General features: G+C 43.2%; 1 protein-coding gene across 1 annotated transcript in view; it reads right to left on the bottom strand.

The window, feature by feature from the left end:
- Positions 1 to 27,909, bottom strand: part of LOC143279960 (microtubule-associated serine/threonine-protein kinase 3-like) — a 182,728-nt gene that overhangs the window by 83,896 nt on the left and 70,923 nt on the right. The window contains 1 exon segment of the mRNA XM_076584340.1: positions 20,131 to 20,239. Coding sequence (XP_076440455.1) covers positions 20,131 to 20,239 — 109 coding nt within the window.

Genomic DNA, 27,909 nt, shown 5'->3' with positions numbered 1-27,909 from the left:
AACAACATCCAAACATGCATCACCAAACTTAAAAAACAGGCTTTAGCTTCTTTGTAGAATTAAATATCATCACTTTAGTTTTCTTTACACTGACCACTAGTTTCCATTCTAAACAATATTTGTGAAAAACATACACACACAATGTAAATACCCTACAGAGAAAGAGAGACTAAAAAGGGAACAGGTCTGAAGCTCTTCAACCACAGCAACACACACCCCCAACCCCCTCCATATCAATACTGTAAAAGTTCTGCATCCTCACTAGTACAAATAATGTTAATGATACATGGTTTAAAAGAAGTTCACAGACTCCTTAACGACAATTCTAACCCCCACCCCACCCACCTCTTCACCCCAGTTGGCACTGATATGGGAAAATGGCATGCTGAAGAGGTAACACAAAACCCAGAGCATATTACATGAAAGTGGCCCCATCCTTTTCAGGCAGAAGGTGGCTTGACTGCAGTTCACACACACTCCTGTCCAGGAGGGGGGCAAAGAGCAGGGTCTTTGAGGGAACTAGAAAGGGAGGAATGGAGGGAGGGAAGGAGTGTGTGTGTGTGTGTGGTGTTTATGTGGTTTGCATGCGTGCATGCGTGCATGCGCGCACGCGCGCGTGCGTGCGTGCGTGCGTGCGTGCGTGCGCGTGTGTGTGTGTGAGGTGCTTGTGTGTGGGTGCATGTGTCGGTACACATGCATTCATGTGTATTTCTGAGCCAGCGTGACTGTTCACATGAAAGCAAAAGGGGCAAGGTGCAAGATGTTAGCAGAGCCCTGTGTTTGTGGCAGTGAAAGAGAAGCAGTCAGGCTGCCGGATAAAGATCATCCATGGCTTTGTTGCTGCTGGCACCAACCACTCCATGTAATGCTGCCCACCTGCAGCCTCACGCACATACATATATGTGCGCATGCACACACACACACGCACACATGCGCACATGCACCCACAGACACACACATAAAGGTATACACATCAACAGCAACCAAAGTGAGGCCCGTACAGTCAAAAAGGCCAAAGAGATGTCTGCCTGCTTGCCTGCCTCTCCACACCTCTTTCCCACAGATTTAATCCCCTACTCCTACCCCTCCTCTCCCATTCAGTGTCACAGTCACTGTTCCAAATAACACATCCATACATAACTTGACACACAGATTTATGTTCAGACAGACAGTATTTCACTCTGCATCACAAGCACAATCAGATCACTCAAGCAAACAAGCATGTTTAGCATATTTACTTCTCCAACTGGGAGATGGGTACAATTAACCATTCAAATGCTAAAAAGGTTGCTAATGCACTGGCTTGGATAAGAAAAACACTCACCAACAAGAAGATCTACAAGCAGTTTATAATTCATCATCGAAAGATGTAATTTTAATTAAACATCTGCCACGGGGTCCATCATACAAATCTCATCCAGTGATCCACTGAAGTTTGTTCATGAAATAAAGAAAAAAAGTGGCACTACACTCTCACTGGGGAGAGCAGCCCTAATTCCACAAAGTCAAATCTACTGTAACAAACAGTAATACAATACAATATGATAGAGGAAGTGTTCAAAGATGAACACACATACATATACATATATATGTAAACAAAGCTCAAGGAAAATGGAAATAACCGGCACACCAGAAGAGCCAGAAGACAGGAATGGAAATCAGACAAACAAACACTCATTTCTTCCAGCCAGGTAGACATTATATGTCTGGTGCCTGCTTCCTTCCTAAGTAAAGACTGCTGGCATGATGCCACCCAGATAAATTATCTGATAGTAATCACAAGCTGACAAAGGTAATGACATAACAGATAGGGAAAAGAACAGTGACTGAGACAGTGGAGTGTGAGAGCCAGAGAGAGAAACACACACACACACAGACAGAGTCAGATATGGTAATAAAGAACAGGTTCTGGAGACACACAAAAGGAGGGGAGGGGGGAGGGAATGGGGGGGGGGGGGGGCACCCCAGCTAAGACAATATTCCCCCCCTGCACCCAGTTGCCTTCCCAGGCTGCAGAAACCCATCCATCTCATTGATCAGGGCATCAGACTTTCAGCCACAGCAGGGAGGGATGGAAATCATTGATCACCAGTGTCCCTGTGACCAACCTGGCAAGGGGGTGTCTATCCTCATGCCTCACCTTTCTGGTGTCAGACTGGGGCAGTGGGAGTAAGAGGAGGAACAGAAATTGGAGTGGAGGGGTGGGGGTGGGGGGAGGGGATGCAGTGCACTGGTACCATCACTAACAATGATGAAGGCAGGCAATGAGGATGATGAAGGCAAAGGGTAGAACCAGAAGAATCATGGGAAGATGATGGATCGGGTATTTAAGTATAATTGGGTAAATCCTCCTGGTGCCAGACTGGGGCAGGAGGGAAAGGGGAGCAGAAAGCAGGGAGGGGAGGGTACTGAAAACTAGTACCATCACAAACAGTGATGATGATGATGAAGGAAAGGCTGGATTAAAAAAAACACGTGGGAAGATGGATCAGTTATTATAATCCTCTAGGTACCAGACTGGGGAAAGAGGGTAAGAAGGAAAGGGAAGGAAGGAGGACAGTGGTACAGTGAACTGGTTCCACTACTACAGATGATGAAGACAAGAAAAAGCCAAGTGTGGAAGACCCCGTAAAATATCACAATCTCCCTGGTGCCAGAGTGGGGCACTCATTCTCCATAATGAGACAGCTGGTATCCAGTGAGGCTCTTTCTGCCTCATGTCCCTCCATACATGTCAGTTTTTCTTTACTGGTTCTCTCTCCCTCCCTCACACATACAAACAAGTACACATACACACAAACTCTCTCACAGTATGCAAACAAGCACACACACACAAACTCTCTCACACATGCAAACAAGCACACACACACACAAGTATAGCAATGTCCGTCATAATTAATACTCACAGTATCCAGATTAACAAGCCTGCATTGTACATTAAACTGTCACGTATCAAGTTCTGTTTTGAAAGGTTTGGGTTTTCAAAGACCATCCAACCCTCTCTTTCATCTATGAGCTATAATTCTGTATGTGCTTATGAATAATAAATAAACAAATTTATACCTGAACTGATGACCTCCAGAGATGCATTGAACCCCTCGAGAAAGATCCTGAACATCTCATACAGAGACATCACATCACAAAATAGGTCAGAAACAGAATAACTACAGCCTCTGGGCTTAGCATTGTGAAGAAAAGAAAAGAAAAAAAAAGGATACTTATATAGCACACTATCCAGAAATCTGCTCTAGGTGCTTTACAAAAACGCTTTTGTTAACATAAAACATTACATCTATGTTATATACACACACCAAAACGTGACTACACACACACACACACACACTGCATACATACATTTTAACATACATGTGTATCTAACAGCTACTGTAACATATACACACACATAGGCAGGCACAAACTTACATAAACACACGCACACACAAAACACATTCATATACAGGCATGTAGTTATGCACACATACACATGTATACACACCTAGTCAAGCACAGCTAACGCAAAGGAAGTGGACCTGCCACAATTGAACTTATTGCTGAGGGAAAAGGTGAGTTCTGAGACGAGATTTAAAAGATGCGAGGGAATCAGAATGAAGGAGGTTATCAGGGAGCTTGTTCCATGTCTTTGGGGATTGAAAAGAAAACGATCTGTGTCAATAGGTCTTACTTTTGACGTGAGGTATCCTGAGAAGTCGAGTATCAGAGGAAGAACGGAGCTGGCGAGACGGGGTATAGATATGGAGGAGTTCAGAAAGATACTTGGGGCCAGATCCGTTGACTGCAGAAAAGGTCAGAGTGGATAGCTTATAGTCAATTCGATCAGAAACAGGCAACCAGTGGAGCGACTGAAGGAGAGGAGAAACATGGTCAAATTTAGAAGCTCTGCAAATGAGTCTGGCAGCGTTATTCTGAATTCGTTGGAGTCTGTCTAACAGATATTTGGGAAGGCCGGCCAAAAGAGAGTTGCAGTAATCCAATCTTGAGAGAACCAGAGAGCATACAAGTGTCTTGGTTGCATCGGTTGAGAGAAAGTGGCGGATAGAGCTGATTCTATGCAGTTCCAAATAGGCAACTTTACAGATATTCGAAATGTGCTGTTGGAAGGAAAGAGACTGGTCTAAGATTACACCAAGACTGTGAACAGAAGGAGAAAGTGAAACAGGTGTGCTATTGATCAGAACAGAGTCAGGAAAGGAAGGATGTTGACGAAACTTCTTTGGACAGGTTATCATAAATTCAGTCTTATCATCATTTAGTTGCAGCTTGTTGAGAGTCATCCAGTCCTTTAGGCCAGCAATGCACTCCTGTGTTTGAGTCACCAGTGCATCAAATTCAGTTATGGAAGCCGACTGATAAAGTTGTGTGTCATCAGCAGAAGCTCTCATGCGACATCGCATGACTGATGACATCCGACAAAGGAGCCGCATACAGCACAGAAAGAACAGGACCTAGGACAGACCCCTGTGGGACACCATATTTTAAGGCAGATACTCTAGAGTATCTACCATTTACACACACTTTCTGTGTACGATCTGACAGGTAAGACATGATCCATGCTAGTGCAGTGTCACAAATACCAAAGGAAAGTTTTAAGTCTGTTCAAGAGGACAGAGTGGTCGATACTGTCAAAAGCTGCTGACAAATCTAAGAGAGCAAGAACTGTTATCTTATCCTCATCAAATCCCGAAAGCAAATCATTCTCTATTCAAAGGAGGGCCGTTTCGCAACTATGAACACGTCTATAAGCTGACTGGTGGGAATTAAGTAAACCATTTTGTTCCAGATGAGCTAAGAGCTGAGACAATATGATCTTTTCTAGCAGTTTTGATAAAAATGACAGATTAGAGACAGGTCGATAATTTTTCAAACATTTATGATCCAAAGATCCAAAAATGATGTTATGGACATGTGATGAGATTATCAGGACTGGCAAAAACCATCCTGCAAGGCACAGTACTAGGAGGAAGACAAAGAGGCAAACAGAAGAAGAGGTGGGAAGATACATCTGGGAGTGGACAGGCCTGTCTTTCACTGAGTTGCAGAGAGCAGCCCACAACCAAGACAGATGGCAGGTTATTGTCAGTCATCAGTGGTGCTTCCACAACCCCACTCGGGGTTATGAGACTGATGACGATGAAATAAAAAGAGGCCACACCAAAGTCATATCGATACATTCACTTTGATCATCCCATACTCAACCTACCACTCCTCAGTCTTATAAGACTGACAGATACCTATCTACTCCACCAAGCCATCATTTTAATGCTCCAGAGGTTACACGAGCTGTATGCATCATCCCATCCCACACTTTACTTCAGTCCCCCTTCATCACCTGTCCATCAATGCACTCCCCTGCCATGTTTCTGATCCATCAGCTAGCCAATATCTTCCATGCCTCAAGCCATCAGCTAGCCAATATCTTCCATGCCTCAAGCCCTTAGTTTCATGACTATTAATCGACAGACATTTAGGGGAGACTGTTGTCAGTAACTTGCAACTGCCCAAGATCTACAACACAGAGCTGCATCTAAACTGCCCTGTGTGCTGGCGTTCCATATCCCACCTGCAACTGCATGTGAACTTTGGACTTTTACTGGGCTCACAAGCCATATGAGTATTCATTGATGATTCAGCTGATAATGGCACAATGCATTATCATCCTCAGTTCCCAAGAGAGAACCTTGAATGAATCAATCAACAGGCAGGACCCGGACATCAGAATCCACTGGAAATCACCTTTATTACAGTCTTCACACCAGGGGACACTCACTCACTTCTATCACTTTTCATTGATCCGACTGCTGCCATCCACCCAACATGGACTTCAGCATGAAATAACTGACCATACATACACCATACACTGCCCTTGAAGAGCTGGGTTTCCTAGCATGATCACCTTCTGAAACAAAAATGCATGTGCTAGCTTGGACGAGCCATGTGAATGGATGACAGCAACTACCCAGGGACCCCCTGAATGGACAGATGGCTCAGGGAAAGTACCCCGAAGGCAGACCCCAACTAGACTACAAAGATGTATGCTAAAGAATATTGAATACTGAAGCATGAACCCAGACATATGGAAAGCTGTAGCCTCTGAACGATCATTATGGAGGCAGACAGTGCAGAAAGGCCTGTTCAAGCTTGAAGAGACAATGGCCCAATACTCAGTTTTGAAACGGCAAAGAAGGAAGCCCACAGTCTGACACCCCAACATCAAGACTTCACCTGCGGACAGTGTGGGAGAGACTGATGTTCTTCAACAGGGCTCTCAAGCCACAACCAATGCTGCCCCAGAAACATCACCTAGAGCATATGACTCCACTCAGTCAAGGGCTCAGCATTAGTAGGTAATACCTAATCCTCTCCTTCTGCCATTATAATATTTCCCAACACAAGTCAAGTGCCCATTCACACCTGGGTTAATTGGAGCAAAGTGTCTTTCCCCAGTGGACACAACACCAAGTCGACATGCGGGCTTGAACCCTGATCACTGGTGAACACTGGATCAGGAATACAGTGACAGATTCTGCCACAGTGCCTCATTTCTTTTAAAATTTTCACCCATTTGTCTGCCATCCTCCCAAATTTGGGTTCAGCAAGAAGTAACTTATCACAGATGTTAAGTGTCCAAACCCCAGCTTTCCAATATTACATTATCTATACTGTGTCTCTAGACCGCCAAACAAATGTATGAAGAAACAGCATAATTTTGGTTTTGTGTGGCACACCTGCACAGAGGTGAGAAAGACAGAGGACAGGAAATGTAAAAGGAGGTAAGGAGGGAAGGTGCCTAGGGGCATGGGGGAAGGCAAGAGAGAGAGAGAGAGAGAGAGAGAGAGAAGGAATGCTGGGTACCAAGTTATGAAACACTTTGTAATGGGTTGAATCAGTTGTAAGATGTGTGCCATCTTCTGTGAAAGGGAGATTCCTGGTGTGTGTGTGTGTGTGTGTGTGTGTGTGTGTGTGTGTGTGTGTGTGTGTGAATGCATGTGTGTGTGTGTGTGTGTGTGTGTGTGTGTGTGTGCAAGCACATCCACATGCATACTCAAACAAGCGTGTAGACGCATTCACCAGAAGCATACAGATTGAAAATGAAGCCACAAGCACCATCAGGGTCACCACTCAAAAGAAATCCATTTATGTAAGGACATGTTTAAGGAGCTGCATATGTGTGGTCATTGTATTCAGCTCTCATCATATAAAATCTGGATGGATGAAACCACACAAATGAAAACTGGTGTGATAAAGAATGACTGTCATGAATGATGATCATTGTGACTAAAAAAACTGGCTTGACAGAGTGTTGAGGTTAAGCTGGGTAAGAGGGTCTCTGTGGGAGGTTTTCGTGAATTCATTTTTCATTTTGTTGAAAAACAAAAAGTAATGCAATCCCAACAGGAAGAAGTATATAGAAATAAAAAATTTTAAAAAAGAGAGGAAAAAAAAAAACGAAAAAAAAGAAGAGAGAATGGTGACTGACATCCTGACTTGCAAGCTCGGTCTTCTTAGGTAATAGTCTTTCACTGTCAAGCAGTAATCAAAGGTTTAACAGACCAAATCTTTTCAAAGTCAGCTACAACTTATCATATGATAACCCGATCATTGATTACACACATAACCCAATGCTAAATCACAAAGCTGAGTTCTACTGTTGTCTCCTCGTCCTGGCCACCATTACTTGTGTGCTCAAGCTGCGAGAGCCAAAGCCTGAGCCCCATTTCAGCAACCTCCTCCTAACCCAGACCCATGGGGCCTGCTTGGCTTCATCCCTAAACAGAGGGAAGCCCTGGGACTCCCAATCCCATCTTAACTGGAAATGTCTGGTCCATGTGACAGGGGGAAAGACAAATGTCAAGTGGAGGAGAAAGCAGACTGAAGACAAACACAATTCCAGCTGTGATGTGAGGGCTTTCCTCACACAGTTAAAAAGGACGGAGGGAAGAAAGGAGGGAAAGAAGACAGGAAATAACACAAGGGGTACGGGAAGTGGTGGGGAGTTAGGGTGTAAAGGTTTGAAAACCAACACTTTTTGAGAAAGAAAATTTTCAGCTGCAAACACTGCTACAAAGAGAGAAAGAAAGAAAGAGACAGACAGACATCAAGTGGGGGCTAAAGCAGGCCAAAGACAAACAAGACTGAAGAACAACTCCAGTAGAAGTGATGTGAGGACTTGTCTCACAAGTTAAACAAGGAAGGATGGAAGGAAGGAAGAAACAGTGAGCTGGAGCATGATTGGAAGGGGTGGTGGTTGGGAAACCAACACAAGACATGTTTGAATATAAAAATATTCAGTGGCAAACACTGAGAGAGAGAGAGAGAGAGAGAGAGAGAGAGAGAGAGAGAGAGAGAGAGAGAGAGGGGGGGGGGGGATTGTTTCTGAATATTCTTACTGAATGTCATTTCAGAAAGAAAAAAAAATCCTGCATGCCTAAAAACAGGCAATGCAACCATGCTTTTCGTGAAAGGAGGAGTTTGTATTATACTCCATGTTTGGTGTTTACATATACTTACCATGTCAAACTGATGCAAACTAGGCCTATGGTTTGCTCTGTTTGGCCAAATTTCGCGCGGCTAACAGTGAAACTGCTTTACTCACTCCCTTAATTTAAAAAAAAAAAAAAAAAAAAAAAAAAATTTAGACATCACTTTTATGCTAAATTTTACGGACTTCAATGAGTTTTTTTTTTTTTCAAAAGCATTTGCACTGAGAATCTGACACTATAATCAATTCCCAAACATTCATCACAAAATGTCATTGCATGCCTTCGAGTTTCCTGTGACATTCATGGTTGGCCTTTGAACTATTTCATTATTTCTTCTTCTTTTGTTCCCTCCTCTCCTTCACTGCTATCATTATTGCCATCCCCCTTTGTTTTCCACATCACTGACACCAGCAAACCAGCTGAAGACTGTGGACTATGGAGCTCTTGACTGCCTCATACAAGCTTTTTGGATCTGAAGGTTGGGGTCAAGAACAGGTAAGAACACGTCATACAAACTCAAAGACTGACGGTCAATCAGGCTTTCTGATTTGCATCTGACTTTAACAGTTTAATAATATATATCAAACTTGAATTTTACCAAGTACTTTTGCCAGCATTTCATCTAGTCTTTTCCCCCTTCTTTTCTTTGTCTTGTTTCTTTTTTGTTATTCACATTAGATATCACCCAGTAATTATTCTGTTTTTTTTTCTTTTCTGATATATCTATCATGTTTATTCTAGTTATTATCTGTATGTCTGTCATATTGCAAAATTTGAATTAAAAAAGAAACAATTCTCAACCGGTCTACACCCACCTGGAATTGCCAAGCAACGTGATCGTCGTCGATGGCAATGCACGCGGTGGCGATGGCCAAAGTCGTCACAGACAGGCACATGCAAACTGTGACGGCTGCTGAGGTCTGGGTGGGCGCGATGCAGGGGCACAAAACCCTGGTCATCCATGGCACATCAGACCAAAAGGCCACTCACTGTCACCTTCTTAAATCTCTAACACACAGTGTGTCTGTCTGTACAGATCAATCTTCCTGTCACATTGTCACTGAAGAATGTAGATTCTCTTGACTGGGAATTGACCGGCACTATCTTGGCTTTAGAAATCCTGTCAGCCACTGACTGGTGATGCAGTAACAGGTGCTCAAAGACCCCACCTTAACAATCTCTTGTTAGCCACTGTCTACTGATGTTGAGTATCCACTTCACAATCTTGTTAGCCACTGTCCAGTGTCAACTGACTGGTGATGTGGAGACGAGTTTTCCAGTCTCACTCTGCTGTCCTTTCGCAATTGTCACAGTGTTTTTAATCATTACTTTCATCCAACTCTACTACCTCCAGTCAGGCCTTGACTACACACACACACACACAATTTCACAGCAGCGGCAACAAAAGAAGTACAATTCTGTCTGGCAGGCTGGTTTCCTGAATCATTATCAAGACACACAACTGATTTCATAAAAAAATTCTTTTTTCATTCCACCCTCTTGAGGATCATAGTGCTTTTCAGGTGTGGGTTTACAAAGCTCTTTAGCGTCTGTCGGTCGTTTCTCAAGCATATCATTAAAACAAAATTAACCTCTTGTGGGATAGAAGTGCTTTCTCATGTTAGTTTACAGAGCTCTTCAGAGTCTACTGCTAAATTAATTAACTTAATACAACGAATGATGTGTTCAATCAATTCGTAACACTCCATGGAACATCCCATGCCAGAGCAGCAGTCCTTTCTTCACTAAAACCCCAGTCCTTCATGGACGGTCACCATAATAAATACAGAGTCAGCTATGCATACGTCATGACTGTGCTCACTTGCCCTCAGGACCCACACTCTTCTCTGCATTATATGGGGGAATGGAGAGAACAGGAGAGTGATGGAGAGAGGGAGAGAGAGATGGAGGGACAAGGAGAGACAGAGACAAAGGAAGGCATGGGAAGAAAGAGAGAGAGAGAGAGAGAGAGAGAGAGAGAGAGAGAGAGAGAGAGAGAGACAAGCAGTAAGTGTGTGATAGTGTGTATCTATATGCACACACAGCCAATGACACTAATGTGTGTGTATGCATATATGCAAAATGTATAAATGTAAGAAAAGAATCACTGTTCTCATCACTCACCATCTACATGACAACACAATGAGTGGAGATAAGTGGATGTGTGGTAACACATCCATCTAGGAAGCAGGAAAATTGAAGCACAGAGGATCAAATCCAAGTCTTGCCAGTATTTTCTCCCCCTCCACAAGAATTTGAGTGGTGGTCTGGATGCTGGTCATTTGGATGAGACAATAAACCAGTCCTGTGTGTAGCTTGCACTTAGTGCATGTACAGAACGTTCTGCAAACAAAGGGTTGTCCCTGGCAAAATTCTGTACAAAACCCCACTTTGATAGGTTGTCAACAAATAAACTTGCAATCAGAAGGAAATTAAAAAAGAAAAAAAAGAAGAAAAAAAGTGGAACTCTTCTGTAGTGATGTACTCTCCCTGGGGACAGCAGCCTGAATTCCATCAGAGAAATCTGTTGTAGAAAAAGAGTAAAACAATACAATAATTCTAACAAAAAGATCCCCCAGACACGCTGTCTGCTCCCCCATCAGCTGCCTTGCCACAGGCCATCCCATCCCATCTAACTGGATTGTTGACACAAAGCATTCCTGATAACAATCCATGAATCCCTGCTCTATATAGCAACCTTCAACCATCAAATCTACACTCTGTCCACATCTTCATCCGACTGTTGAAATCATGTTCTTGTTGACAAAGCGATGTTATTCCTTCAGCAACAATCAAGTCTATTACACTCTGCACAATTCTCTGCCTCAATCCTAGCACCTAAACTAAAGTCATGTTGACACAGACAGTGATAATCTTGAGCTGAATAATATCCTGCAGAGGGGGAAAAACATTGTTTTTATCTGGCCAAACCTCACTAGTATCACTTATCAATGCGTGGAAATAGCTCTTCTCTACAAGAAACAATGGCTTCACACAAACACACACACAAACACATGTATTCCACAACAGAGCATGTATGTTCTGAGTGTTGGTCTTTGGCCTGTCCCACAAACACAAAAACGTTTTTTGCAAGAATGCTCAGAGCGGGCTGTGTGCGTGCAGTGTGTGTGTGTAAGTGTATATGCGTGTGCAAGGGCACATGTGCACATGTCTGTGTATGCATATATACATGCACATTTATTTTAAGCCTGCCTAAAACTGCAGACCAGTGTTTGGTCAGTTCAAGACGGCATGGCTGTGACACATGAGGCTTTTGTCTGTGGCCACAGGTCAGACCACACCACACACAATGCCCTCCTCCCCCAGCCACCAACTGACGCATGAAAAACAACAACAGCAAAAAACGACAAAGAAAAACCACTTCCTCTACACCTAGTCAACAACAAACCACGAGCAACCAAAGTAACAGCACACACCAACCCCCCCCCCCCCCCCCTCAACTGAACAGCCACAGTTCTCACATGTTTTGACAACACACACACACATCACTGTCACATCTCCTGGTACACACACACACCATTCCTGTGCTGGACTGTCCACAGAAATACCTGGGTCTGCTATTTGTATCAAGCCCCCCCCCCCCCCACCCTCCTCCCCCCCAAATTAGCCCACAAGCTTTCATGTTACCCTGCACAGCCCATAATTGGCTGATCAGTTTCAACAGCAACAAGATCTAAAATTACAATCCATGACTAGATGTCAAACTGAAGAAGTAACACACCACGAAGTATTCCAGTACTTTGATGCATATCCAAACTGCATACCTCTCTTTTAACATCAAACAGCTGATTTAATTCCAAATACTATACTGCTGTAACACAACACCAGCACAATACAGCCATCCTTGAGAAAAAACAACAAGACTTCATGCAGAGTTTAAAGTATCATTCAGACAATGGAAAGAAAAGTTTCCTGCTCTAAGTTAATAAAAAAATAAAAAAAAATAAAATAAAAAAAAAGCACTTGATGCTGCCTTCCTGAAAGCAGATCCGAGGTGAATACTACCACAAACAGACAAATCATTTTATTTTTACCACTGTCAAGTGTCCAAGTTTGTCACACTTACTACATAAGCTACCACACACTTTCACTTGAGTGGTTTGTTTACATGAACCAGACCTGTTATGAAGTATATTACTTCACCATCCTTCCTCAAACAAATCACTGACTATCATATAATCCTTGAGAACCTTCAGTCACTATCAACATCTTTCACAGCAGGTTGGTAGGATTCTGCTGCCGTAACCAATATGAACACACCTGACGCAGCGCTGCGTGTGCAGTGACCGAAAATGACACTCTGTCGAAGATTGTTTTAAAGCACCGACTAGCAAAAAGGGGTGGGGAATAGGGCAGAGAAGGATGAATATGTGAATGGGGGCTGATGATAGAGGGAGGGAAGGATGGAGGGGGCGGGAAAGGGACAGGTAGAGAGAGGCAGGCATACAGGCCATAGCATTAACTGGCTTGCATGCAGCCTGGCAGAGAGAAGAGATCAATATTCCCAGTGGTCTGATCAGGGCTTGCCTTGTATTGGCCTGACACTACAGGCTCTCATGTCACCTACCACCACTTCAACCTCCATCCACCCCCCCTTCTCTCTCTCACCCAGATACACCTGACTACTCCCTGCCTCTTTTAACAGAAACCCCAACAGCGGGGATTTGATGCAGTGGCCTAATTGTAATGCACCTGACAAGGAAGTGAGTGACCTGGGGTTAGAGTCCCATATACAAACCTGGAAATTTACCATGAAAAACAACAGAAATTAATGACAAAACACAAACATGCATGTGTACGCACATGCACACACCAAAATAAAGGGATTCCCTGTGTCCAACACAAAGAACAAAAATGATCCCTTTGTCCCACACTCCCACATTTCTACCAACACCCTCCTCAAAGCTTTACCCAATTATTCAAACACAAGACCAATCAAACCACCTGAAATACAACATAACATCATTGTTATTGACCCACAAAGAGGACCCCCCATGCCCCACCCCTCCTCCAACGCCAGGAAAACACAAAAGTGAAGTGCAGCAAAGTATGACTGACACAGCAACACCCAGAGCCAGCCAGAAAACACATGTAAGCCACAGGAGATGAGCTGGGCAATCAAAACTCCCTCGGTATATTAAAATCGAACTTAGTTTAAAAGTTAAAAAGTTAAAGGTTTGGCAGCCTTTTACAACCATCAAGGGTGAATTCATATCCATTGTGTCTAGGGCTCAGCACAGGAAATCTTCTCCTTCCGCCGATTTAACCCATTCATATCTGGTGGCGTGAGGAACATCACGAGTAAAGTGCCTTTCCCTTCCCAAGGACACGACATCATGCCGAAATGGGGCCTCAAACCCTGATCACTGGTGAACACTGGATCAGAAATCCAATGCCAAACCCATTCTGCTGCGGTGCCTTAAAAATTTGACAACCAAATCATAAATGCATCTCTTGAAGCGGACACACATGCGCACGCACACGAGCACACACACACACACACACACAAATGCTATCCTCCTTAACAACCTGACAGAAGTGACCAGGAAGGATAACCTCTGAGTACAACCATAGCATAAAGCAAGGCTGGATTCTGTGATTACAAAGCCCCTCGACTCTGCTGTGCACTGAGAGTTTGCAATGAAAGGAGGAACATGCCAGGAATACGGATGGAGAGAGGATCCCAGTCTTTCCATTCCCCCTAACCCCACTTATTCATTGAACCCTGTGGTGGTGAACAACTATGACAGATCATGACAACCTCTTGCCGCTGGAGGGGCTGTGTAAAACAGGCTTTAAAATTTAATTATTTTCTATTCAATTTAAAGCAAACTGGTTTAGATCCTGGTGGTGTATTTGGTGCTTGACACTGATGGGGGGAAAGTCTGTGACAGACACTGACAGCATGCATCCTGGCAGAAATGTTAATCAACAAATTGTCCCATCTGGTGTCATTCCTAACTGTCTGTACCAGATGTCTTTATGATGTCATTTCCAAGATCAATGCATCTAGGTATGGCTGGAATGTGTATCAGCAATTGTGTGAACAATCTAGCTAACAAGAAAGAGCATATCTGAAGAAAGGAGACAGGGAATGTGGGGGTGTCTTCTGCAAACAGGACTTAGCATCATTATTGACATTCACTTTTCTGTGTATGCATATGTGTTTGTATTTATGTGCCTGTGTGCAAGCTGTGTGTGTGTGTGTGTGTGTGTGTGTGTGTGTGTGTGCATAGATGTGCGGCTGCAAGTGCTTGATTCTGTGTTGTGTCATTGTAAAATATGTGATCAAACACAAATGCAAGTAAAAATTTAAATACGCATGTGTGCACTCTCTCTCTCTCTTTCTAACACACACACACACACAGAGGATCATCACTCTCTCTCATACGCACACACACCCACTCTCATACACAAGCACACACCGTATTTAAACACTTTTCACTTACATGATGTCACAAGAAAGCAGTTAACCAACTTACATCACACACCCAATAATTATTTTCTCGCCATTATCAGGACCCACTGGCATCTGTCTAGAAGATCATCATGCTGACACAGTTTCTCACTCTTTCGTTCTGTTGTCTTCAGTTTAATGTCTTTCCACTTGAAGTGATATGAGATGAGCTTTCATTCTGTCATATCTTGAAAGTGCCATGCTGCAAACTGATCAAAACTGAGAGTTAAAATTTATGCTGCTGTCAATGCCTACAACAAAGACACTTCTCCCTTTCAAAACTCTGTGAAAAGGCATTGGGGCCCTACACTGAAGGACTGTTCACCAGATTCCTCCAGGTTTGTTGCGTGTGTGTTAAACAAAACCTGGGTCTCAACAAATCTTCCCTGTCCATTCTGCAATGTTGTCAATCCTTTATTTTTCTTGCCTTTTTTAATTTATTTTTATTTTTATTTTTTTTGGCCTTCCCCTGCGTCTTCAGATATATTTCACAGCACAAACATTTACACTGACACGGGAAACACAAAAAATACACCACCGAAGACCCATGTGGGTGTGTGTGGATCAGCAGAAAATTGTTCAACAAGATGCACAACACTTGCACACCCAGCTCCACATAGCTGTTCGTTTTTTCTTTGTTCTTTTTGTTCCTGGGCAGATATTTTCCGTAACCTTTCCTAAAAACCCTGTAAAAATGCTGCTGCACCGAAATCTGTTCACATTTACACAGACTGGTTATCTGGTTTTAGAGAACATGACCTTGTAATAGATCCTATGCTTGAGCCACATGGGGACAATAGCAGGGAATGCATGGTTGTTACTATCTTGGACAAAATCAGAGGCAGCATGAGCAGGCAACTTTACTGCTCTGTTTACCCAGCCCGGTCAAAGAGCAAAAAATCTCTTTGACCCAGTTACACACGGCTGGAAAATCCGACAGTAGTGAAGCACCACTGGGAGGTGGGGGAGTAAGGGTGAAGAAGAGGGAGAGGGGCAAGGTATGGACCTGGTTGAAAGAGAAAGGGGTTAGCGAAGGGTTAGCATGATGAAAGAACAGGAGGGGGTGGGAGAAGAAAGCATGCAGACAACCCTGAACAGCGAATTTCTGTACGAGGTATAAACAACAGTCTCCCAGTTACGAGTCTTCTGCTTTAAAGAGCCTGTCTCTGCCCGCCCTACAAAACAGTGGATGGAAGGCGAATACAATTAACACACACGCCAGCCAGATGACATTTGGTTGTACCCAAGCAACAAGTACCCAGGAACAAACAATACCTCAGGCTGTCAATCAAAACCAGTTTCACTTTGACGGAGGTGTCAAAGCATGCAGACTTATCTATCTACACAAAAACCCATGTGCTTCAAATAAAAATGAAAATAAAAAGGCAGACGGATGCTTGACCTACGCAAAAACACACCGAGCATATTGATCAGATACAATCAAAACCAAGGCAAGAAGTTCATTTTATGTACTTTGCACTGGTGACATTGAAACAATACACCAGTATGTCTTTTAAGCACACCATACAGAGTGATGTCTAAAAAAAAATTTATTTATTATTTTTTTTTTTAAAGGTTAAATATAAAAGCCCACTTGATCAAACAAGCAAATGCACAAGTTATTTTTCCCAAGCATCAGACAAAATTCTATCGAAAAGAAAAACATACAAAAGATAAATAAGGAGTTCAGTTCAAACAACATTGTTGTTGTTTTAAGTAGTTGTTTTTTTTCTTCCAGAAAGAGTAACTCATCATCACCCTGCTTCTAAAGGAAAAAAAAGGGTGCTCCATAACCTGCACCTGAGATGGAAAAAACAAACAAACAAAAAACAACAACAAAAACTCCCCGTTGCAACATCCATCTCCTCCATCCCCTCACCCATTCCCATCATCTCTGATGGCAGCCAGCTGATAACACTATTATAAAGAATTGCAACTGACCGGAGAATAATTCAATCTGTCTAGGCTCTTTCTTGGTGGCTGCAACAATCATCTGGCAGAGTTCCAGACTGCACACTGTCTCCTCCCCATTCACCCTCAGCTCCCTCCTCTCCCAAACACTCAACCCAGTCATCATTGCATACTTCCAGACAGACAGAACACAGGTCTGGCACACTATTCTTTCTGCAAGTGACTCAGCAGACATGAGAAGAGCCAGAGAGAAGAGGGGGGAGGAAGGGAGACGGGAAGGGTGGGGAGAGGAGGGCACTGATTCCGAGATGGGAAGGGTGGGGAGAGGAGGGCACCGATTTGAACAAGGGATATTCCGGAGAGCGGAGAGCGGCTGTAGTAGTTCACATCATAACATATCCCACATTTGCCAGAATCCGTTTCCACAGGAAACTAATGACAAGCGCCTAAAAGCAGCTGTCAGACAATGATACACAACTAAGCTTGTGCAAATGAATGTGTTTGTAAAGCACTTTAATGTGATTTCTGAGCAATCAAAGCATTATATAAGTATGAAGATCAAGACATTACATAAATATGAAGATCAAGATATTAAATAAGGATCAATAACACCACTGGTTAGCTTTTAGACTTCTTATGCCATTTGCCTGATCATGCAGTATAATAATGTTTTTTTTGGGTTTTTTTCCCCCTTTCCTTGATGCACATTTGCCAGTGTTATAGGTAGCTTCCAACTGAGAACATTCCAGTGACGTGTGGTGGTGGTGTTTATGGAGAAATCCAGTAAAGAATATGTGATGAGCAACCAACACATCTGTATATCTTTGGTGGTGGTGTTCTTTGGTTGCCGTTTCTTTCTTTCTTTCTTAGCTACTTACCACCTTCCCCCTCATAACCTCCCACCCTCCTTCCCTCTTCCTGTCTTTAATAAGCATCAGCAGGTCATATAAGCTCATTTTCCAAGTCAAACTCAAACTCCAATATTGATTTCCATCCAGTGTCCGGCGCACACACAAACACACATAATACATTACGCAACACAACACACACACAGAGGGATGATACTGCAAGTCCAACCAACATTATCATCAAAATAACACACAACCATTAAGGGACTGTTAGGTCCAACCATACTCCATCCACAATCTGACTCGCAAATTCCAACTAAAAAAAAAAAAACCCATAAATCTGACCAATGCTGCACAGTGTGTTGCTTAACAGGGTGTTGCACACATTTCCAACACAAATCCTTTTCCCATGCTGTCAACAGGACAGGAGTGTCAAGAGATACGAATTTTTGTTTTGTTTTGTGTTCCTTGCACTGAAGGCCATACAGAAAATTCATCACCAAAATTCCATTGTACACATGATGCACTGTTTGTATGTTGCAGGGTAACACCACACAATACACTGAACGAACTCAATGCTGTTCAATGAAAACTTGCAAGGTACAAACATCCAAAAATTGTAAGACACCAATGAAAACTGAAGACTTAGTCAACGACTGCACAGCCGAAGGAGAGGAAATACACAATGAGAGCTCTGTGTGGTGTGGGTGTGTGTGTGTGTGTGAGTGTGTGTGTGTTTGTATGTGAGTGTGTGTGGGCCACACACAGAGATCAAGAGTGGTGACCCCACCCTTCCTGCTCTACCTTCTGGTTTCCTGACCACTTCTTTTTTTTTCTGTTCTTCATATATATTCCACTCCACTACTCTCTGTTCATAATGCATTGCACTACCCTTGGGATAAACCAGTTTGTGAGTGACAGCATGAGTAAGTGTGCATGTGCATGCATGTGTAGATATGAAGCTGATTGGTGCATTGTGCAATTAGTAACAGTGTGTGTCCATGTATAAGAAACCAATTTGTGTTACATTATATGCATGCATTTTTTTTTAATGCGTGTGTGTATGTATATTCAACAATATATTACATGGCACGCATACATAATGTGTGTGTGTGAGTGGACACATACATGTGGATGTGTGCATGAGAGGGAATGGTCCTGTGCTGTTCAAGGGAGTGAACTGTTCTCATTCCATTCAGTATAAGCTTGGCAGAGTTATGTCCCATGGCCCACTTATTGATTTAGTATCGCCGACTCTTTGCACACCCCATCAACTCTGACACAGACACATACATCTAACATATACAAATACGTCGCTCACGTGCATGTCCATAGACACACTCACACACATGTAAAAATACATGCACACACACACAAATCACACCACATATCAAATATCAACAGAATTATATATGCAAGCATCTGGCAAAGCACAGAGAGACTTCAAACAGGCAGAAAGACAGGCAGAGATGAGAAATACAGAGGTGGTGGTGTGGGGGTAGGGTAAAGAGAGAAAGTGCGAGAGAGAGACAGACAGCCAGCCAGGGTGGCGGGGGGAAGATGGAGAGGACTGTAAGAATGGTGAGGTGTGTATGACTGTGAGAGACTGTTTGTAAGCAGGATGGAAATATTGATAAACACCTGAAGGAACAAGGCAGAAACAGCATCTATCAGTGTAGACAAGACACAAGGCAAGAAACTCCCATCACCAAAAAAGTTTTTGAAAAAGAAAAAGAGAGAGAGAAAGAAAAAAAAGAATGAATATAAAGTAACTGCGAAAGAAATATCAGTGATTTTTTTTTTCATGAAATAAAATATGAAACTAAATTAGATAAATTAAAATAATAATTACATTTTTTAAAGAATATTTTTGTTATTGGTTTAACACTTAAAAAAAAAAAAAGGGGGGGGGGGGCAAAAAAAGTGAAATAAAGAATGAAATCAAAATTTCTGAATAAGAAATAAAGTAACATGAAATCAAACTAAGAGAAAATAAAACAAAAGAAAAAACACTAAAACAAAACAACCAATAGGCACTTAACAGAGGCAAGGGGTAATGGTAAAAGATCGTATGTAAAATAACTGAATGATGATAATTATAAAACAAACAATACAAACTAAAACAAAACACAACACCTACACACAGTCACTCACCTAGGTATGTGGGAGGTTAGGGGTGGGGTGTGGGGGAAGTGGTGGGAGAGGGTGTGTGGGAGGCACTGGAGGAAATAAATGAATAAACATAATATACAACACAACACAAACACACCAGGTAGTTACCAGGTACCTGGAGGGGGAGGGGGGGCAGTGGTGGGAGAGGGTGTGTGGGAGGCGCTGGTGGAAACAAATAAATAAACATAATATACAACATAACACAAACACACCAGGTACTCACCAGGTATCTGGGGGGAGGGGCAGCGGTGGGAAAGAGTGGGGGAGGTGTTGGTGGCCACCACTGACCGACGGTTGGTCCGACTGGTCCTGCGGGTGACCATGGGGTCCTTCTGCACACACACACACACACACACACAGAGTCAACAATAATGGTCACTCCTTTATCTCTTGATGCTTTTCATACAAGATACACCTCAGCCAAAAACACAAGCACATAATGGGGATGAAACATGTGAATATTGGTCCCAAAAGACATAACAAAAAACCTGCAAATACTGGTCCCCCAGAACCTGGGGGAACGGGGGTGGTGGAGGGGGTATGCCAAATTCAACTGTATTCATGCACAAAAACTTAGGGAGTACATCTGATACTGACCAGCAATTTTTCATCAGGAAATTAAAAACATTAACCTGGACTTTCATCAACACAAATATACACAAAAAACAAAATCATATATTAAACAAAAATTGCCTCTGTGTGTGTGTGTGTGTGTTGGGGGGGGGGGGGTGCTGGGGGCCGCGGGGGGGTAGTTGACACAGAATGTGAAGGGGGTAAAGGGAATAGAGTCAGACAGATAAATAGGTAAGCACCAGACACAGTGGTGGGGGTATACCATGGCCTTTCACTGGAGACAGATAGACACACACACATACTGGAGAGATGGCCTTGTGGTTATGCGCCCAACAAGGAAGTGACTTTCCATGGGTTTGAGTCCTGCACACGAATCCAGATTAAAAAAACAAACATATATATTTTACTCCCCCCATCACTTGACCTGAAGGTTGTTTGGGTGCACTGCTAATCTTTCAGATGAGACGACAAGCTGAGGTCCTGTGTGCAGCATGCACTCAGAGCTTGTAAAAAAAAAACCCATAGCAACAAATGAGTTGTCCCCAGCACAATCCTTAGAAAAATCCACTTTGGATGAGTTTGATAATAAAAACAAATACAACTGAAGACAGAAAAAACAACCCCCCCCCCTCCCCCCAAAAAATGTATGTGTTGCACTGCCCTGTGGCAATGCACTCTCCCTGGGGAGAGCAGCCTGAATTTTTCAAAGAGGAATCTGTTTTGACAAAAAATACAACGTAATACAATACACACTGGACTGGACTGGACTGAGTCAGACAGGAAGACGAGACATGAGGGGGGGCAGCAGATACAAAATGCAAAGAGGGGATGGGGGTTGGGGCAGGATGAGCAGTTACATAAACAAATGAGAAACAGCAGCCAGACATAGTGGAAGGGATTAGATACCCTTAAAGACAAATCTAAATTCATTCCTTTTCAAGCAGTCTCTACATAATTGAGGCACTCAGTCAGTACCATTAGCTGTATTCCATGGATCCAGTGTGTGTGTGTGTGTGTGTGTGTGTGTATAAAAGTAATAAGTACTCATTATTATTATTACTATTATTATGAAGTACTCATTATTATTATTACTATTATTATCATTGTCACCAGGAGTAGTAGTAGCAGTAGTAGAGAGAGAGAGAGAGAGAGAGTGTGTGTGTGTGTGTGTGTGTGCGTGTGCATGTGTGCCATGGCCTCTGGATGGAGACAGACTGAGACCAACCAATCTAAGGCCAACAACTCCTCCACCAGTTCACAAATTCACATCCTTCCTCCACCCTCTCTCCAGACTAAAGTAAGAGGAGAGAACTTTTCACTTAGCAATCCCCTCTCCTCACCCACTGTGAACTTCTCTCCACCACCATGTTTACGGCTTCCACTTAATCTTCCTCCTTTCTTTCTCCCTTCACCCCAAGGGGGGAAGCCAGACTGGGGATACCTTACACAGAAATCAATTTCATTTCTCCAGAGACATTCAACTTCTGAGGCAGAGCGGTGAAACCTTGTGGTCATACGCCCAGCAAGGAAACAAGTATCCAAAGGTTTGAATCCCATATGCAGACTAGGATTTTTACTTTCTCCATTATACCTTGAGTAGTGGTCTAAGTGCTAGTCTTTCTGAGGTGATGAAAAACCAATGCCCTGTGTGCAGCATGCAATGATTTGCACACGTAAAAGAACCCACAGCAACAAAAGGGTTGTCCATGGCAACATTTTGCCAGAAAATCCACTTTGATAGTTAAATAAATACATACGCACACAGACAAAAAAACCAACACAAACTGGTGGCGTTTCACTGTGGCAACGCAGTCTCCGGAAGAAAGCAGCCCGAACCTCACAAAAAGATATCTGTTGTGATAAAAAGCACAACACTGTAAAGAGAAAAAGACACAGGCGGGCACAGAAACCAACAAATCTAAAACCAAAATCTCTCCCACCAGTTCAGAATATCAGATCCTCCCTCCCTCTCCCCAGACTAAAGTAAGGGGAGGAAATTTCACTTTGCAATCCCCTCTCCTCACTATCTTCCCCGCCACCCCCGAAAAAAGGTCCGAGATACCTTACAAAGAAATCTCCATTTCCTTGAATATTCAATGTCTGAGACACAGCGGTGAAGACCAGTGGTACTGCACGAGACCAGGAAATGACTGTCCAAAACAAACTGAAGTCCCATATAAATGGACCTGGATTTTACCACCCCTCCATTACACCTTGAGTGGCGGTCTGGGTGCTAGTCTTTCGAATGAGACTACTAAACTGAGGTCCCATGTGCAGAATACACTAACTAGTGCACATGAAATAACCCATGGCACAAAACTGTCTGACAAAATCCTGTAGAAAATTCCATTTTCATAGTTAGTGCAAGAACACTTGCACGAAGTTGTAGACAGGAAGAAAAAAGGGAGAAAAAATAGGTGGTGTTGTATTGTTGCAACATACTCTCCCCGAAGAGAACAGCCCAAATCTGTTATAACAAAAAATATTACAATATAAAGAGGAAGAAAGGGACCAGAAGAGACAGACGGACAGACAAGCGAGAAAAACGAAAGGTCAAAAACTCTTCCACCAGTTCATAAAAATCAAATCTTCTGCCATCTGCGGATCCAGACTTAAGTGAGTGGGGAAAACTCTTCACTTTCCAAACCCGTTTCATCACCCTCTGATGTATATCAAGTAAAACAAGTTTACGTCTTCCCCCATTAATCTTCTGCCTTTACCCAAGGGGAAAGGCCAGACAGAGGATACCTTACACAGAAATCTATTTCTTCATTTCCCCTGGGAAGCTTCAACTTACGAGACACAGACAGTGATTGTGTAATGAGTACAGACATTTTGGGAACACAAGTTGCAAGTGAAGTAATGGGGCTGGCTGGTCTGGGTACAGTGTGGACCGATGGTGGACCTGAAGATGACTCAGTTTCAGTTTCAAGGAGGTAACAAAGCATGCTGACATCCATAAACATTACATCACATCTGATCAAAAAGAAAAAAAAAAGATAAAAAGAGAGAGAGAGAGAGAGAGAGAGAGACACAGAGAGAGAGAGAGAGAGAGAGAGAGAGAGAGAGAGAGAGAGAGAGAGAGAAGAGAAGAGAAGAGAAGAAAAGAAAAATAAAGGAAAGAAGCAGATACCTGACATAGCATAAACCCAACACACTGGTCAGGACCTTGAGAGTCTAAGAACCAACCATAGGTATGTATGAAACATTTGCCAAAAATGAAATGAGACAAACAAAATAAACAAATAAGTAAATGCAGTAAAACCGGACTGGCACAGGAGTGTGACCAAACTTTAAGGGTTTGTTTTCATGACTGTTGTATGCAACACAAATTCAATCACAGTCCTCCAAATGTTCAGATCCCTGGAACGTCAATCAGAAAAAAAACAACCAAAAAACTGGAACAGGATCCAGGGCAAGTGACATAATAAGGGGTGGGGTAATGAAAATATGGCAGGTTCCAACTACCACTCCTGGGCCGGGTTGCATGCAGCACTAGTGGTAACTTTCTATTAGAAATGTTCCCAAGTCTGCAGCTAATTCCACAGAATAAAACAATCTTTACGCAGCATGCAATCCAGCCCTGTGTCACTGCTCAGCCTAACTCCTCTTCCTAAACTGCACTTGATACAAGCACAACACACTTGATACTTTCACTCACTGGCAAGAGTGGGCTTATACATTTATGACTTTTTTTTTCTTCTCTCACCTAGTATTATGTCTGTTGAGTTGAGAGTGGAGATTTGTACTTAATCTCCACAGTCAACAACATGTGCAGCCCTGCCAATGCTCTCACTGTGCACACTTATGCAGAAGAGGAAATCAAAATCAAATCATGGTGCTTATCATGGGGGGGACTCAGCCTTACAAGCAACTATTCAAGGTCCACTAATTTGCATTCTTCTCAGGGTTGCAAAACAATATTTCACACCCCTGAGGCCTCAATGGTAGTGCTGTCGTTGTCCTTATCTAACTCATGTCTTAAAAAAAACAACCCTGGATAAAATAAAACAAAAACCCCCCACAAAATCCATGAAATTTTATGGCATTTCATCCATGCTCCGCACTACCGTGACTGACCTCATTATCTCCTTCCCCCTCCACTAGCACTTTGTGCCCGTGGTTTGTGTGTGTTAACATTTGATACTTGTTTGTCATTTCTGAGTTAGTCTAAAAGAACATTTTGTAATACAAATAGTTTTACACATTCTGAATAAAATACATGTGAACTTTTTGTTACCATTTTTGTGTGGGGGTGTTGTATGAGTGTTAGAACTGGGTTGGGTGGTGGCAGTTTCTAGTCCTTTCTCCTGCCCCAGGGTATGACAGAAAGACAGACAAATTCAAAAACAAAGAGGAAATGCCTCTTCTTTCTGGTAATACAACTCAAGGCTTAGAAGAATCAAAACTGCAGAAAAAAGGTCTCTTTCTACCCAACGGGCAACTCTTTTAACAGAAACTAGACAGGAGAGAAGGTTGGGGGTGGGGTGGGAGGGAGAGATCAATAAAACACTACTGACTGATGCTGCCACTGATGCATGGGCATGATTTTCATCATCACACTTCCGTTGCTCGGCTTTCCTCTTAAGATTGGAACACTACCACAGCCTGCGAAACAAGTCACCGAGGTAGCAACAATACACTACACTACCGTTCCATTCCGGTGGGATGGAAGTATCAACAGAATGCTAACAAGACCAGCAGAGACTGCAACGGAAGATATCTTATGATTTATAAATGGAGAGCAGTCCTTTCCTGCTTCCTGCCATGTGGTGGTATTGTATGTGGCCAGTAATTCATTTTTCCACTTTGTTTTTCTGATCAGGGTGGGGACCGGAGGTGGGGGGAGAGGAGTGTGTGCGTGCATGCGTGTGCATGCACGCATGCGCTTGCATGAATTTTAGTGCAGGCATTCTTGCAGTGTGTACTTGTCAATGTGCAGACAAAGGCATACATGATCAAGTAGTTTATCATATGTCTTTTCCAGTTTGATCTGTGAATGCTGTAAGTTAACCTTGAAGTTCTACTTTTGATGGCATGGTAAACTTTTAGATTTTTACGTGAAGTCTGTTCATCTAATGATCTCAGTATGGGTAACCATTTCATAGTTATTTGCTACTGCTTAGAGGAAAAAGAGAGCGATCCAGCAACTTTTTAGTATCTCTGTGTTATCTTCATCAAGTGAGGACACAGCAATAATACTTTTTTTTTTTTTTAGCAGTTAAAAGATATATAAAAGAGGAAACCTTTGATAACACCGATATCCAGAAACCATATGGAAGACCATGAGCGGCAGAGCGGGCCTACCCTATCCTGTGTACTGGCATCGCCCCTCACCGCCACACAGACAGAAAAGAAAATCAATAGGATGCCCTGCTTGATAAAAACCAGCCAGGAACCTCCGCAGGACCCAAATTATAAACACAAAAGCAAAACAAACCTAAAAAAAAGGGCGGGGCTGGATTGCAGATTGCCTTTAAGGCTCCAGCCCGGAAATAACAAGTGCAAAAAAATCTAAACAAAAAAGGTGAATAGGCAATAGCTCAGGCAAAAAAACAAACAAAAAGACAACCCCATCCCCTCTTCCCCAAAAGAAACGATTCTCCATGATTCTCCGTTCTCCCTGTGACAAGCAATCGATGCACAGCACAGCCAGCTGCCATGTGGACGGTAGATGCAATGACTTCTTCACAAAAGGCTGCTAGAGTATGTGTGTGCACGGGTCCATGAGTGAGTGTGAGTATGTGTGCACAGACACACATCTGAATGTGACCCAGTGTGACTGAGAATACAAGTGTGTACAAGCACCCATACCTTCACCAAAGGTCACCTAGTAGAGGGGGGCACACACACACACACACACACACTTCATCATGTCTTTCAATTTTGACTTAATTAATGCGTATCCACATTATGACAAATTATACCATTAGTTCACAGACTGAAATTAAATGCATTCAAAACTAACTATAGCAAACATGACAAGTGCTACTGTGGAAGACAACTTTCAAATACAAATACACTTTTGTGCTCAGATTTTTTTCGTCTAAAATCAAACTATGTGGACAGACATTGAACTGAAGAACACACACACATGCACACACACAAAAGTATACAAAGATGCATTCCAGTTCAACATTGCGCAGGTGGTAAGCAGCCAGAAAAGACAATAAGCTGATCAACATAGCCAACAGCACATTCCTGTCACCCCCCCCCCCTCCCCCTCCAAATCTCATCTGCAGCAATCAGCTTACAGTTACAGTCACACACCATGTCTACTATTTTACCCCCCTGAACCATCTTTGAGCCATATCAACAGGGCACCTGTTCTTGGACTTATCTGGGTGTACACCTGTCTGCCTGGCTCGTTCTCAATCCCAATCATTATTGCGTGTGTGCGTGCATGTGTGTGAACGTGCATGTGCATGCCTGCTTGCATGTCAGCACGACATTTGTGCGTGCGTGTGTGTTCACGTGCATGTGCATGCCTGCTTGCATGTCAGTACGACATTTGTGCATGCGTGTTTTCGCGTGCATGCCTTTGCATGCTTGCATGTAACAGTGCTTGCAGAGGGAGAAGGAGGAGGGAAGTAGAGGTGTAGTAGCATGCCATGGTATCCTCTTTTCCGTGTCTGGCAATTAGCAACACCCACCCATCAACTGCGATTGTCAGAGCTGAAAATTATGTGACAGTTGAGTGTGAAAAGTGCTTTGATTTGTCTCTGAACAAGATTCAGCACTGTATTGTTTTGTACTGGATTTGTATTGTATTACTTTTTTGTCACAGCGGTTTTTTCTGTGTGAAATTAGAACTGCTATCCCCAGGGAGAGTGCTTCATTCCTCACGAGTTATTTTGCTATTAAGTAACAGTTTGGGAGTAGAATGCAGGATGTTTCTTTCCGATTTCACTGCTACACTCATCTTCTCAGCATTAAATCCTCTCCTCTTCATACCCTCTTTTGTACAATATTGGTACAATATTGTAGGTTTCTTAAAGCAACACCACCACCATCAACACTACCACCACCACCACAACAACACACACACGCTCAAAAATTTTGTTACCCCCCCCCCCCCCCCCCATCCCCTCCACACACACACTGGCAGTGTCTAGGGAATGCCATGACTATGATGGTGAGTAGGGGAGGTGGAATACGAGTCTTCAGAGTCCAGTCAGCAAAAATCTGAACCCCACAGTCACACAACTCATCCCCTCTCCCAAACCACCCACCCCACATCTCCTGACCACCCTCACTGGTGCCCATTGTCCACCCCCCCCCACCCCCACCCTACTGCACCCATGTCCACAGCTACCCCCCACCCCCAACCCTCTCACACACCACCCCAATTCTGGAGGGCTGTGGAATGGAGGAACATTCAGTGCCTGTGTGTGAGGGAGGGAGGGGGGGTGGAGACTAAGGGATGGGG

The sequence above is a fragment of the Babylonia areolata genome, chromosome 3 (assembly GCF_041734735.1).
Source record: "Babylonia areolata isolate BAREFJ2019XMU chromosome 3, ASM4173473v1, whole genome shotgun sequence".
Classification (NCBI taxonomy): Eukaryota; Metazoa; Mollusca; class Gastropoda; order Neogastropoda; family Buccinidae; genus Babylonia; species Babylonia areolata.
The sequence above is the reverse complement of the archived record's forward strand: the minus strand, read 5'-3'. Positions and strand labels throughout refer to the sequence as shown.